This window comes from Triturus cristatus, chromosome 12, assembly GCF_964204655.1.
Source record: "Triturus cristatus chromosome 12, aTriCri1.1, whole genome shotgun sequence".
Taxonomy (NCBI): domain Eukaryota; kingdom Metazoa; phylum Chordata; class Amphibia; order Caudata; family Salamandridae; genus Triturus; species Triturus cristatus.
Genome location: NC_140595.1, coordinates 155,331,475 through 155,347,657, shown reverse-complemented (window position 1 = coordinate 155,347,657; position 16,183 = coordinate 155,331,475). Strand labels below are relative to the sequence as shown.

The 16,183-nt window shown below is 43.3% G+C and overlaps 1 protein-coding gene across 2 annotated transcripts in view; it reads left to right on the top strand.

Annotated features, from left to right (window-relative positions):
* Positions 1 to 16,183, top strand: part of LIX1L (limb and CNS expressed 1 like) — a 125,980-nt gene that overhangs the window by 48,533 nt on the left and 61,264 nt on the right. For both annotated transcript variants that reach the window (XM_085639104.1, XM_085639105.1), the window contains exons 4-5: positions 686 to 781; positions 11,209 to 11,286. In XM_085639104.1, coding sequence (XP_085495230.1) covers positions 686 to 781; positions 11,209 to 11,286 — 174 coding nt within the window. The remainder of the gene's footprint in view (positions 1 to 685; positions 782 to 11,208; positions 11,287 to 16,183) is intronic.

Below are 16,183 nucleotides of genomic sequence, written 5' to 3'. Positions count from 1 at the left end.
TGGGACCCTTGTGTGGGAATACACTTAGCACCTAGGACATTAAAACAGTAAAAGGTGACGAGGCACCGTTTAAACAGGGGAACAATTGCTGTATTTTCTATAACATTGTAGTCCATTTTGGTTGCATTTTAGATTAATATAATATTTTGAGCATGAGTGTTTTGAGGTATATCTGGAACATCCCCCATAGATCACAGGTTCAAAAATTCACGTTGTCGTAAAAAGATTGAACAAACATTAGACCTTTTTAGGTCCGCAAAAAGTGAATACATCTTCTGTACTTGTTAAATCCACAATTAAATTAATATAAATCGGCAAAAAAAAATCAGTGGTGATGGTCAACTGTCAATCTCTACTACCAAGAAAAGATGCAAGTGGAAGGCTCGTGTCTGGTGGCTTCTCCCGTGTGGTCTTGAAGAGTCTCTCACTCACTGCAATTTATTCAACAGGCTAAATCTGTTTCAAGAAGGTTTGATGATATTTTAACTTCACCCTCTTTAGATAATCTTGCTATGGATTCATATCCTTCTCTTTCCCCTCGCCCAATCGCTTACTCATCGAATGTCTATAGGGATGAACACCTCAGTTGATGTGGTTAGAGCTTTTAATGAAAGGGGGGAATGTGTAATGTCTGCAATGCAGCCACTGTCATTACTTGGACTCCTCAATATTTCCATCCTTACAGGGTAACCGTGAAGAAGCAGATAATCCAAACACAGGAATTGGTGCTTTCCGCTTTATGTTGGAATCAAATAAGGGAAAGTCGATGCTAGAGTTTCAGGTAAAGTCTTGTTCTGTTGCATACAATCTGTGTAAGATAATTTTGCCTACTTCTCTAAAAAAAAAAAACGTTTTCTAGTGCATCCGTTAGAAAAAGTATCTGTTAACAATCCACTTCCTTTTTTAGCCTATCAGCAATGGCATTTCGTTTACCACTACACTTTTTAATGATGACCAGTGAAAATCTCATCACCATTTAAGTTGTTTCCCCTGCCTCCTAATTTTGTACAATGGTCTCTTCAAGGAGCACATGCAGTTTTCATTATTGCTTTTCTTTTCTTCATTGCCCACCTTTTATTTTGAAAGGAATTGCAAGTCACATCTGTGACTAGTATTGACGTACTCCTAAATTTCCAAGAGTAAGGTGTTTGGAAGTCATGTTTGGGCAGTGCAGATGCGCACCTATTATCCATTACCCCACCAAGAACTTATTCCTTAGATAATTTTATACATGCCTGCCATTGCTATTTCCTTTTTTGGAGACGTGGATATTACTTTCTGCATTGTAAGAACTGCATTATTTGTCATTAACATTAGAATAATTCCCCACTGTGTGCAGTGAACCCTGAACACTTTTTCACATATATTTCAGGAGCATATGAGTTTAACATGTCTAGTATAAAAGTGATTTAAAAAGAGCAGAAGGGACTTGACTACCAGTCTCCGCTCCTGTGGCAGCGATGGGCCGCCAACGTTCTCGTTGCGCCAGGAGGTGCATAAAGCCCACATCTTGACCCCGCAGCGCAGGTCACGCCTGAGCCAAGAGTGGACCTGTCTTCGGCTGGAAGAGAATGGGCTGGGCTAGTTGTTTCTGGCACGCAGAAGTCTAACTATAATCAATGCCGGTGAACTCTTGGTGTTATATCGTGAGGTGATATAAAGATGGTGGCAATATTTCTCGTCCCTCTAACAGCATGCTGGAACGGGTTTGTGAATGGGTAAGGACGAGCTGAGAGGCCAGGTGCTTTTGATGAAGGGTTTATTTCTAAGTATTCAACAGTACACTGGTATAACGTGTTTGGCTTTTGCTCCCGTCTTGACGTCCGAGGAAGAACTCAGCTCAGGACCTCCTCTTCCTCCCAACAGAAAATGGCCAGTGTACATGGAAAACGAAAAAATAAGAAAGAAAAACACATTTTAGTGGAGGTGGCCGGTTTGGACCCAGTGTTTTTAGGGAGAGGAGGGAGGAACACCTAGAACTGCCACCAGGTGATTGCTAGCGCTCCTGTAATTTACGCTATAAGCCCAAATGGTTGTTGCCCGTTTTAAGCCTCCCCGGCCCCCACTGTCGGCTCCCTCCCTTTAGGGAACCACCCCCGGACTCGAGCACGTACCTCAGGTAGCCACGCTCCTTCTGGAGCGTGGCTGGCAGACCCGTGGTACCGGATAGGGTCCGGCTCTCTCCTCTGGATCCCTGGGAACGGCAGCGTCATGGTCTGCTCGGCGTACACAACGATTCTCCTCCGTAGTCTGGTTGGTCGTAGCCTTCTCGTCGCTTGGCTCCGATTTGTAGATCCTCTGTCCCTCGTAGTTGCCGGCTTCTTCTTCCACCGTCCGCACTTCCTGTTAAATGGCCCACCTCCTCCGTGTCTTCATTTGCCATAGGTCCATGTGACTCCGTCACATGAATCAGTCCGGCCTCCCGGGGACCTGAGTTGTTAAAGGGGCTGTGCTCGGTCTCCAGGTCTTGTTACCAAGGCAACTGTAAACAGAATACAGGAGAGACCTAAGGGGGCAAAAGATCAGCGTTTTCACCCTCCTCACTGTCCCGTACTGGCGCATCGTGACCGGGTTGTTGAGATTGTAACCAATGAGATTGAACTGACCGAATTTACTCTCTTGATCGTGGGGCATTGTTGGCTTCTTGCCCTGATCCTGATACCGTAAGCAGTAGTAACATACCTGATGTGAGGGACTTTTGCTCGATAGCCCCTGTTGACCCGGATACTAGTCCTGGAATAGTAGTCCACATAGAGTCTCCCTCTGTATTTGGTAGCTCCACATTGCTGCAGCAGGCTCCCACTGTAGCGGTCAAGAGGAAAAGGCAACTGGGAAGGAATGAGAGTAGTAAAAGGAAACAGCCCTCTCTTAATAAAGGCTGTAAGTACCAATTGCTCTCATGGATCCAACCATCGATCATACTGTTGACACCGGCTGCTGAATGTCATACTAATGATCTGGTGTCCTCGGATACTGGTAACTCACTTTTTTCACCTGAGGGGACTCATCCGCTAATATTGTACTCCAGGATACAGGTGCAGGTCACCCTGGTGCTCATCCTCTGTCTACTACAGCTCTTCCTGTCCTGCATACTACTGTATCAACATCACAGGCCACCAGTAGTTGCACACTAGCCCGTGTCACGACAGTCTGAGCCTTTCTCCTGCCGCCTGCTCCTAATTTTTAATTTTGGCTGAGGATCCCCAATTAAAGGCTGGACAGCTAAAATCCTGGGATGAGTTAAACAAGAAGGCCACTGACTGCCTTCTTAAGCACAAGCACTTTGATGCCTGTGGTCAGAATGAAATTATATTGGCCAGGAGGGTGGGTTTGTTAGGACAGTCCAAGAAAAATATTGTAGGGGGACTGTTCATTTAAACTTCCGCAGGCCTGCATGTGTCCGTATCATTTTGAGCATTAGGGAACTTCTTAACCCAGTCGCAAAAAAAGTTGTTACTCTTGCACTTGAGTAATTTACAGGCCACCTGCCCTCTTCCCAGATCAATACCCTCATTTTACGAACACACCTGGTCATGTTGTATGTTCTAATAAATTCTCTACATTAAGTGATCCAGAGGCTGTGGAATAACTCTAAGCAAAGGTGTTAGTGCCTAACCAAGCACCTTCTCACATAGCCCCCATCATATTGCACCACACTTCTAATACTCTTGAGGATCCTGACCTTGAAGGCTGACCGAAGGATGCTCTAATCCACTTAATCTCTGTTGCCCTAGAATCTCCTGGTAAGGCTCAGTTCTTGGAATGTGACCGGCTTATCAGCTAAGTTTGTCCGTCCGGACTGGTGTGAGTTCATAGAACAGTTTGATTTTTGTCTATTCCAAGAGACATAGTCCCTGCGACCCCCAGTTTTGTGTAGGTTATGTAAACTATACAAGGTAGCCGTCGCAGCAGGAATGGATAGGCCTTCCAGGAGCCTAACTATTTGTGGGGGTGGGCCTAACTATTTGGGTAAGGACCACAGTGAGGGGCATGGTGAGAGCGATCGAGGTAGACTCCCCTGACTTAATGTGTGTATGACTCAAGGTTCCCCAGGGGGAACCTACCTCGTATTCAATGTATATTGTAGATCGTATGGGTGAAACAGGGGATCGATTGTTCTTGAGCAATTAAAAGCACACATCTTCACAGCCATCCGATGCAAGAATAATCTTGGGAGGCAACCTCCACTGCCTATTTGAGCCCTGGCCCTTGACATTTCTTCCTTGTCGGTAGATGAAGACGATCTACGGTCATTTCCAGTCCTTGCGATCCCACCTCTTAAGAAATGGACCCCGACTGTAGTTTAAATGAATTCCCTTATCTTAAATCCGCGATTAATAGCCTGCAATGGCAGAACCAGTTCAGATTGAATAGGGGCTCATACATTCAATCATCCTATCTCAACTAGTCTGATTGATTACATTATTATGGACCTCAAACTATGGCCACAACTTGAGGACATGCTACTAATGCTTCGTGGGGATAGTGACCATAATACCATGGTCCTCAAGCTTAATTTGAAAATAATTGGCTAAACTGCCCAAACTGGAGAGCCATTGGATTGGAGATTGAGGATTATCAGCAACAAGCGCAGGATGAAATGGTGCAGTATAGAGACCTCGCAAGTGGCCATCAGCCATATTTTTCATTTGCTGGTGGAAGGAATGAAGGGAATGGTGCCCTTCTTTTTGGAAGGGGGCTTGGAAAAATCCCTGGGTGCTATTTCCGAGATCCATATTGGGGTGTTCGGGAAACGAAGGGAACGTTTTCTTTGTTGAAACCAGGTGATCACTTGAAGCACCAACCAAACTCTGATAATAAATTTTGTAGGGATGCCAAGTTTAATTTGGTCAAAGCAATCGAAAAGCAAGACAGGTCCCTGATCCAGGCGGCTAGGCGTATTCACAACAAGGCCCTTACTGATGCCAAAAAAGATTGGGAGAGGGAAAGAGGGGAGAGCCTACTACAAGCCACCAAGTGTAAAGACCATCATTCATTCTGGAATACAGTTTCCTGTCACAGTACGGAAGGGTCTTGTCTAGTAGAAGTCAATATTTCAGCTGTTCACTGGGTAGCTCATTATTCAAACTTGTATGTGCAGATGGTAGAATTGACCTGTAGTCCATGATCCCATGGGCTCGGGGACCTGGGGGCAATCTACTCTGGACACATGAGAGGAGGCAGATAGTGTTTAAGCGCCTGTCCTGAGGAGTGCCTTTTAATACTCAAGGAATTTTAGCCCAGGATATATGTTTAGCTATACCAGGCATTGTACCCATTAAAGCGCTGGGTTTAGATAAAATCCCTGGGGGTGTATTTCGGAGGGAGGCAGACATTTGGGGTGCTTATTTTCACCATTATTTACAGCTTTCCTGAAAAGGCCCCCCTTGCCCCTACCTGGGACAGTGCCGAAATTATTTCCATTCATAAGAAAGGCCCTTGCAATGTACCAATAAACTATAGACCCATAAGTCTCATCGACTGCTCGCAAAAGATGTGATGTTTTATCCGGTCATGCTCGGTAGACTGCAGGAGTGGATGGTTGGAAATAACATTTTGGCACCTTTAAAGGTGGATTTTAGGGAGGGGACAAGCACGATTGAGCAGGTGTTCCTGCTCCTGATGGTGTACTGGAAGGCTGTCACCTTGTGGGGTAGACGCCTGTATGTTGTGTTTGTGGACCTTCATTCCACATTCAGTTTAGTCCCCAGGCCTACCCTGTGGCAGTTGTGACAAGAGTGTGGGGTACACCGCGACCTACTTGACATTGTGATGCTGCACATGAACAACTATGTGCAGGTGGGGTGCAACCAGGTCGGTGAGTTGACAGAGCCATTCCCCGTAAGTAGGGTGGTAAGGCAGGGCTCCTTATTCGATCCAACACTTTTTTTCCTTTGTATGAATGTTCTTATAGGCTTCCTGGGGCGGATTGACAACGATGCTCCCCGACTGCCACATATTATGATTCCTGACCTCATGTTTGGCGATGATATCTCCTATTGTCTAAATCGTCAATGGGCCTACAAAAGCTCCTTGACTTCTTTGACCACTATTGCAGGGTTTGGGGTCTTGAAATTAACGTAGGCAAGACAAAGAATATGATTTTCAAATCCAGGACTTTTCGTCTAGGACAAACACAGTCCTAGCAGGGACTCCCTTAGAAAGAGTTCATTCTTTTAAGTATCTGGGCACTGTATTATCCGAACATCTGAGGTGGTAGGCACATGTTACCCAGCAAAGGCTTAAATTAGAGCAAGTCAGTATATAGATCAGTTTCAATCTGTTTGCCCAGCCCTGCAGGTATATCAATTGCAGGCGCTGGGGTCAGCATCCTATGGTGCAGAGCAGTGGGGTCATGTGGATACATCCATGCTCGACTTACTGGAAAACCGGTTTATTAGGCAGTTGGTAGGTGTTCCCGTAAACACTTCCTTTCTCCCTTCAGACTTGACCTTGGACTGAGAGTATTATCAGACAAAAGTGCTATATGTCCTATCCTGTATTGGAGGAGGATCTGGGTTACCCAAGAGCTCCAACAGTATCCAGTGGGTTTAGCAGAGGTGCTCGGCTTTGTTGGTTTCCGCTAAATACTTAGGTTAGGTATGTAAAAACTATTGCGGTAGAAATTGGGTTTGCAACCTTGTGAAGCGTTCTCGGTGAACTAGAGGAGATATCTAATAATACCATTAAAACAGCTTATAGAGGAGATATCTAAAAATGCAATTAAAACCGCTACTTGGCAGCGTCAAGATCTTGCAATACACTCCCAGGACATTAGAGGTTCTAGGACCGATTCATATCTCATGGTCAAAGATTTCTATAGCAGTGAAGATTTCCTGGATGAGATTGAACCTCCCCGGGCTAGGTGCTTGTTCTTGCATCTACTTTATGGGACTTTACCTCTCCGTTGCATTACAGCCAGATGGGTTAAAGTCCCTAGAGTCTACGTTCGGCAATGCCCAGCCTTTGGTGCCCCAAAGAGACCTTAGAACATGTTCTGGTTTTCGGCTTGGCCTATGAGAGCAGTAGGCGATGTCGGATGTTAACGCGGTCTCGTTCCCTGGGCCCTAGAGAGTATAAAGTTGCCCTAAGGATATGTAGCAGTGATCTTAGTAAGCCATTGCACCACGTGTGGGTTGTCTTTGGAAGTGATGACTTCCATAATCTGTTCCATGAACGGAAGTGTATCACCAGGGGGGTGATATATTATGTGTAGTTTGCTGATGATGCAGTTGTTTGTGATGTTGATGCAAAGATATTCCCAGGTAGATAAAGAGATGTCTATTTGATTAACTGAGATTGTGTTTCGGTAAATACATGCTACCCCACCGCCAGGTTTCACTGTTTTGTCTAAGTGGATTATGTCATGGCTGGGAGGGTCCAATAGGTCTGGGATAGGTGAGCCATGGCCATGTTTCATTTAGGATAACAAAGTCAAGCACATTTGAGAGGATGCGGTCGCAGATGTTTGCTGGCTGATCTGCAATTGAGAAGTACGCACTTCAGTTCTTCAGTTTGCTAGCGTAGTGGGTGAGGTCTGTCTGCACAATGTCGATATTTTTGAGGTTTTTGCTATTTATAGATTTGTGGTTGTGAGTGGGTTCTCTGCAAGGATTAGTTTGAATGGTTTGTATACAATTCTGTGGAGGCTCGCTATTGTCTAACGGACTGGAATAAGATAGGAGGAGGTTACGTATGTCATTGTCAGATAACTCAGCAAGTGGTCTCTTGGGACGAGAAGGTTTGTTTGGGGAAGGTATGGTATTATGAATAGTGGACTTGTGGTGAGGTTTTCGGGCGATATATCTGTTCGTTCGGTAATAGATTCGGTTCACAGTGGCTCTAGTGGCTCTGTGAGAATATAGAAGCTCATTAGTGATGGTTGATAGATTCTGTATTTCGTACTTGAGGTTTTGATAGGCCAATGGATAACTCTTTGAAGTGTGCAATGCAATCAGGGTTTGGAAAACTAATTATGTGTTGAGGTGTGTGTGTTCTCTAAGGGGAGGGGGGGGGGAGAGTCCACCTTTTAGGTCTGGTTGGATGGGGGTGACAATACTGGGTTCCAATGGGGTTCGTTTATCAGGACGGATTGGGGGGGGGGGGGGGGTACATTCGGGTATGGGTGATGGCTTGGGTAGGAGATAACGTGGGAGGGACTGTGTCATGTGGAAGAGATATGGTTGAGGAGTGGTTAGTTAAGTTAGTGGGTATATGTTTTGAGATGTAGAGCAACCGTTCATAGATCAAGGTTTTTGGCAAGTCATTTGGGGCCTTGAGGGCCGGTTCAATTGTAGGTGAGTAGAGTGGATTAGCGGGGGATTACATGTAAGGCACCCCTGCCATACCACATAATACTTTGACCTTGCAACACTTGTGGTTTTTACTTATGGACCCATCCATAACAATTTAAAATTCTTATTCTCAAAAATGTCTTTCATTCTTCCTAGAAGATTTGGTAAGAGGGTCAACCATTTCATTCTTTTCAAACATATCAAGTCACATTATTATTGTAGTTCTTTTTTTATTATTTTTTTATTATTGAAGCTCATCTGACTGTAGTACGAACTAGTTTGTGATTTTCATCTCATTCACCCATGCTAGCAATCATTAGTGATTATAGGTCAGCCACTTTGTGTTTCGTAATGATCCCTCTGGCAATCTGGCAAACAATCGCATATTTATGCTTAGCAAATGGCTTCGCATTGATTTTTGGACAAACAAAGTAGTGAGATATCAAAGAATTACACCTTTGTGCCTCTTGTGTTTTGTCAATGGATGGATGAAGAACAGTGTATAGAATTCTTACTAAAAGGACCGGTCTTGCTCTACCATGTAACTAATCTCCATGTGTAAGTGACGATCCTATAACTTCTCTTTAATAATATCAGTCTCCCTGAAAATTTCAAACTGTTTCACATACCTAGTTAGGCAATATGTAAGACTTTTTTTTTTATTTAGAAATAAGATGGTCACTTGAATGTGGCTGTTAAGAAGATGACCAAGAGCTATATATTAGGTGGTATATTTTTGGATACAATTTTTGATTCCAAGAATTCCAAATGGAAGGCCCTTCTCTTTGTATGAAGAATTGTCAGAAACATGATTTTGTACAAATTTCTCTGGCAATAGAACAGTGTATTTAATTCTTACTAAAGGACCACCCTACTCTGCCCCATAACCAATCTCTGTATGTAAGTTATGATCCTGCAACTGCTCTTAAATAATATCTCTATCCCTGAAAATTTCAAACAGTTTCTCGTGGCTGGTATTTCCATATGTTAATTGCAGGATTAGCACTGAACCTTGCAGTGTCTCCCCTCGCACTCCTCTGAGTTCCAAGCAAGGATGCTTCTCTTTAACCAAATACTGAAGTTAAGTTTTAATTCAATCTTAATTTCTTCTTAAAAAATTATTAAATAAAAACGTAATCTGAAAATGTAATCCTTCGTTACTCTTTTATTTCCTTCTTCATCAAGGTTGTAGGCGATTATGGTTCTGTACCATGTGTTCATTTATAATAAAAAAGGTAATAATACTCAATGTATTTCGGACTGTGGGTCCTTCATCAGGAGGCCTTAGAGATTTAACGTCATAAATGTTCGGTAAGCACTTGATTCAATTTCTTTAGTGTACCTATGTTATACTGCATGATTAGCCGCATTACATGAGGGCACACCGGAGATTATTCTATTTTTTGGTACTCATTACGGATGTTGACAAGATCACATTTCCCTCTATATTTTACATACCAATTATCTGAAAGACTTGCAATTTATAGTTGAAGTTTACTGAGCAGTATTGAACGTCAGCTTTATTTAATGAGACACAAGCGAGATTGTTTCACTTGGTTTTTTACAGCATTGACGATCGCAGATTCAGATTATTTCCGCCCCATATGCCAATAGTAAAGATGCTCATTCAGTGAACATTCACTTTTTGATTTATTTAAAATCTTGATGATCCCTAGAGATTATACTCGTATCAAATGACCACGCCCTAAACCACTTGTCCAATGAGATTTTGAAATGAATCTGATTGGCGCACTCTATCAGGCATTATTGTAACTCTCCCAATGTATGAAAAAGATGGTTTATAATGAGAAAGTGTGATTGTTAATCATAACAGTAGATGTATACATTTACATTACGTGCATTGATTGGGACCATGTATATAATGTGATGCTCTTGTAGTAACAGTTGATGACAATTTTTAATTCTAGTATTTCAACACTTGAGCTAATTTAATTGACTATGAATGTATGATTATTTCAATACAAGTTTTTGTTCGTTCCACTGTATTCAATGACCTACTGATAAAGGACCCACGGTCTGAAATGCATTGAGAATTATTACCTTTTTTTGTTATAACCGAACACTTATGGTATGGAACCATAATCCCCTTCAACCTTGATAAAGAAGGAAATAAAAGAGACCTGAATAAACATTTTCGGATGATATTTTTATTTAATAATATTTCAAGAAGAAATTAAGATTGCATTTAAGTATTTTAATAAAGAGAAGATTTCTTGTTTGGAACTCGGAGGAGTGCCAGGGGAGACACTGCACCAGCCAAGGTAGAGTGCTAATTCTGTCATTTTTGTGGACTCTCTGGGTAAGTGAGTGATACCCCATCAGGACTCAACTGCTTTACTCGCATATCTTCCTTGGCTAAAAGGTAGTGCACAGATAAACTGGCTTTGATTGCCATATGTAAGACATCTTGGAAGTAAGGTGATTTCTTAAATGTGGATGTCTAAAAGTTGATCAGGAGCTATATATTTGGTGGTGATCTTTGCTTTCCGTTTGAGTACAATAAGTCACAATGTTTTTGTTTGTTTGAACAAATGTCAGCAATTTTAGAAGGAGTTGGTGACTTTTCCTGGCTTGAAAACTGAATCCCTGAGTAGCTCTCACGGGTGGGACTGCTACAATTGACTAGATTTATATTTTTTTATTATCTATGTTCAAAAAATGAGGGTTTACAATCTCCCAAAGTTAATAAATTCAATGATGGAAATTAAGGACCAGAAACAAAGAATTGAGTTTTGCCTACTGCAATGAGATAATTACTGTAGGAAATTAACTAGCTTTTGCATTGGCATCGCAGTATTCTTCACAGATGGTAATGTTAGCTTTTTACATCTTTTCACTATATTTTTCTGCTGTTTACTGCTAATAAACCGTAGCCTGTTATTTGTAATCCTAGGAACTGATGACAGTGTTCCAGCTGTTACATTGGAATGGCAGCCTCAAAGCAATGAGGGACCGGCAGTGCTCCAGACAGGTAGTTTTTCATTCACTCTTTTCATACATGATTCTTAGTTATTTTTGCTTGCTCCTTCCTCTTTCTATTTACCTCCATGTATGGCAGTCTTTTGCAGCACAATTATTACTTCACTTCAGTAGGATAGATAGTTGGATTTTTAAGTACTTTTACGTTTTTCTAAAGGGCTTGTTTTCTTACCCTTTCACCAGTGAATCTGCTTATGTTGCAAGCAGGGTTTTTAACTGTATGTTCAAAGGGTGTACCTGTAATGGGTGAGTGGTATACGTTCATGCATTTGTAGGCTACATTATCGCCTGACTGCTATGTCACCACAGTTAAATCATTTGGAAAGGAGTAGCTGGACCCACCCGATCATATCCTCTTTTATAATTATTTTTAATGAATCTTTGCCTTACCTTTTTGTATATATTAATGATGCTTGCCCTAATCCGAAATTAAGAAATATGAAGCTTCCTGATAGGCTGTGAATATGCTATCAGGCTGGGTACCTGTTACAACTTTCTACTGAAATAAAGGCAGAATCTTTTATCCAGATTGTCCAAGAATATCACCTCTGTTATTTCTGCTTTCTGCAGCAAACCTTAAATAGAATAGTTGCCTATGGTGAAATAAGTAGTAAGTCAAAGTAAAGATATTTTCCTCAATCCGGACACATCACAATAAGCGAACCTGAGAATTTCACCTCAACCTCAAAGACAGTCTGTACATACACATGGCTTTCCATAGGCACGTTGTGTAATCTAAACCATTGCCCAAAGAGCACTCTTTTAATCTAGGTCGTACAACAGAAAGCTTTAAACTGAAGTGGTAGACCAGAAAATTACTTTCTCATACAATGAATTACTAATACGGCTGCTTTCGTAAGTTCTAGTCATGGACAGTGGGAGAAGATATAAAAAACAGTTGCAATGTCTTGTTCTGAACTGTCACAAGAGCAGTGTTTCAAAGGTTAACAGACGTATGTTGAAGGATCACTGTATACAGGCAGAAACACGTGGCTCATGAATTACTTTAGAACTGATTGCAACTTCTGTGTTTGGTTTAAGGTATCTGGTAGTGTACAACTTGCGTTGCAGAATATACTGTTTGAAGTATTATCTCTGTTTGGAAGTGGATTTATGAAACACTGAAATAAATAATTTAAAAAAAGCACTGTATGCTCCTTAGATGCTGTGGCATTCAGAAGCATATCAGGAGGAACAACCAACGTTTGCTTTGACCACAATTACAAAGTCTTATTTCTAACCAAGTTACCGTGCAGCCACTCAGTTCTGCTAACTCTAGAGGAGGACATGAAAGCTTTGCTGGGTGGGGTGGAGGAAAAACTGAAAATAGCTATGCTGCGCAAAATGAGATATCTAAAATATGATTGTGTTTTCAGGCTACAGTATACACCTCACTTCCTGAGAGATGTCTGCACACACAAGTTAGTGAGTTTTCCTACATTAAAGGTAGGGAAAAGAAAAGGGCTATACTGTCCAGAGCAGAGTGCACCCAAAGTGGTACTTACACACAACTATCAGCTATTCACAACAAAAAGTAAAAATGGTGGGGACTCCAAAAGTCGAATTCTAAAATATGTACACAATACAATTGTTTTGAGTCCAAATTTCAACAATGTATTTGTCATATTACCATTTATACAATATATAAATCCGTAAATTGATGAGAATATAGAAACAAGAATAATTTCATATAATATTCATAATGCAATGATCCAAATATATCTTAATTTCAATACAATATCCGTATTATAGTTTTCCAATGTAAATATACTACTTATATATTTTTCCAAAAATAGGTACAGCTAACACATGTTTAGCAACTAGTGTTGCCTTTTCAAGGCTGTAACGATACAGAGACAACAACAAATCAAAGAAAAGGGGCCAGTACACATGTAAGCCATCTATTGGTTGATTGTCTACATACAATGGAACAAAATTAATTGGAGCAAAATCCTTTCAAAGTTGTGACAATACAAAATAAAAGAACCATGAATATTTTTTATATTTTTTTGCAATTATTTACTACAGTCTGTGCAAACTTGACAATAGGTGAAACATCCTCCGTTCTCTAGTTAGAATTATGAGATCTTTGAAAATAATTGATGTATTTAAATGGTTTAAGACACAAATTTAGTTACCCATAAAAAGAAGCAGAAAACTAATTCATCTTAGCAGGGAGAGACCTATAATTCGAACTCCATTCCCATTTCCCTCACTCATGAGGTTATGCAGAAATTTGTAAATCGAAATGTATGTAGCAACTTTTACTACTCTCAGATGACAAACCATTTGCCAGGTTGACTCTATATGAAAGAAAATTACCTAATTCATAGTGAGGAAAATATGAGATCACTATTCTATCCAGCGTACTGCCCCGTGATCCTGGTATTATATATTTCTGATGGATACATCTGCCAGCGGATTCCTCACCTTGTGAATATCCCCTGCGCCAGCATTCCACAGAACTTTTCTTTCCCAGCACTCCACGTCGACGTGGGCGACGTCCCAATGCATCGGCTCCGCTCGCGACTCCGTACGACGTCACCGGAGCCATAAAAAGCCCACGTCGGCGTGATGACGTCAGCGGCCTTTTTTCCGCGCCGTCGACGCGCAACGGTTTTTTCCAGTGCTCTCTAGCTACTTTGTAGTTTAGCTGTGTTACTGTTTAAAATTCGGTATGTCTTCGACGAGGAAGTCGGGCTTTAAGCCCTGTAGGGAATGTGGAGGTCTGATGTCCATGACTGATCCGCATTAAGACTGCTTGTGATGCCTTTCTTCGGACCACGATGTAGAAGATTGTGCGTGCTGTAGGAGGATGAATCCTAAGGCGCTGAAGGAAAGGAAGACTAAGCTCTTTATGAAAAAGATCGGTGAGGAGAAGAGAGGGAGAAAAAAAGAGAAGTCGAGGCGGGGGGAGTCAACTTCGAGGTCGTCGAAATCGAAGAAGCATCACAAGAAGAGAAAGCATTCTTCTCGACGTCGGTCCTCGAAGTCCAGGAAGTCGAGGTCGACTTCGCCCCGTCGGCGTCGAAGCAAGGACTTGTCTCCTTCTCCTTCGAAGTCTCCGAGAGGTTCTCCTTCGCCGAAGCGGGCTCCAGCTCAGTCCCCGACGCAGTCACCGGCTCCGTCTAAGGCGTCGACTCCGGTTCGAGTGGAGTCGGAGGTCTCTATGGATGAACAAGAACAGGAAGAGCCTGCTCCGGTGCCTGATGAATCTGCGGCTCCGGTGGAAGACAGTGCGGAGCCGACGCCGGAGACTCCACAAAGGGATACAGGGTCTGTTCCTCATCCTCAATTCCTGGCTCCAGGTACCGATTCAACACATTTTCTGAATGCCATGTATGGTATATTAAATTGGGCGGCCTTCCCATCCGGAGCACCAACTGGTCCCGTGGGTCCGATGGCGTATACGCTAGGGGTGCCGCAGCATTATGCTCAGGCCCCCTTTTTGCCCTTTATGCCAATGGCGCCTTCGTGGCAGTTTCCGGCGCCGTCTGGGGATCCGACACGACTTCGGATGGACCATCAGACTTCGGAACCTTCTTCGACGCCGCGACCGACTCCATCGGCGCCGCGTCCGGCGCCGCCGACTCCGGTACCTCTGGCTCCACCGACGCCGCGTACGAGGTCGACGACGCCGGCTCCCCGGATTCGATCGAGAAGGGAGGCCCAGAGGGTTTTGGAGGAAGGAAGATATAGAGCAGAGGTGGAAGAAGGTGAAGTTGACTCTTCTTCGGATGAGTTTGAGGGAATTGAAGAAGCAAGTGGTTTGGATACAACGCCAGAGTGGGAGCATACTTCTGCTAGATCTTCTCCACCTCAGGAATTGGCGCCCTATCATGTGGTGATTAACAAGGCCGCAGATCTTAGATTTGCAGCTGCCCTCTGTGGAGTACAAATCAAACTTACTTACGGAGGTGTTGCATTCTCCGTCATCAGCTTCGGAGCCTTTGTTTCCTTTCAATGAGGCCATCTTGGAGCCGGTCTTGGAGGTGTGGAAGAAACCTCTGTCATCTCCGGCGGTTTCCAGACAGGTGGCAAGAAGGTACAGGGTTGCACCAGGGGATCCTGATTTTTTTGTCTACACATCCATCTCCGGAGAGCCTAGTTGTGCAGGCTTCTTTTTCAAAACATGCTTCGGGTGCTTTCCCTCAGTCTCCAGCTGATAGGGAGTCCAAGAAAATTGATCAGGCGGCCAAAAAGTCCTTCTCCTCAGGAAGTATGGCGCTGAAATCATCTAATGCCACATGCCTGCTGGGGCGTTATGTTCATGCCTTGAGGGACTCTATTAAATCTTTGGCCCCTAAGTTGCCTGAGGGGGATAAGTCGTCCTTCTTGGAGGTTGTTGCGGACACTCAGGCAGCTGCCAGACAGGTGATCCAGTCAGAGCTGGATACGGCGGACTCGGTGGCGAGGATTATGGGGTCGTCTATAGCCGCAAGAAGGCAGGCTTGGCTCCGTTCCTCTGGATTCTCGGCGGATGTTCAGGCCACGTTGATTGATCTGCCATTCGACGGACAGAAACTGTTTGGGGAGAAAGCAGACTCTGCCCTTCAACGATTTAAGGACAGCAGATTGACGGCAAAGTCCTTGGGTCTGCAGGCTCCTGCTAGGGGTTCAGCTTTTCGGAAGTTTATGGGTTTCGGAAGAACATCCTTTCGCTCCTTCCGACAGCCCCAACAGCAGCAGCAGCAACAACAGAATCCCCTCTATAGGTCCTATAGAGGGAAGCAAAGGGGTCAGAGAGGTTCTGGTCGCAACCCCTCTTCTTCCTCCTCCTCTTCTGCTCCCAATGAGGCTTCAGGGAAGCAGCCCTAGATCCCCCATCCCGGATCATGTAAGTCCTGTGGGGGGGGTCGGGTGTCCTACTTTCTACGGGGTTGGAAATC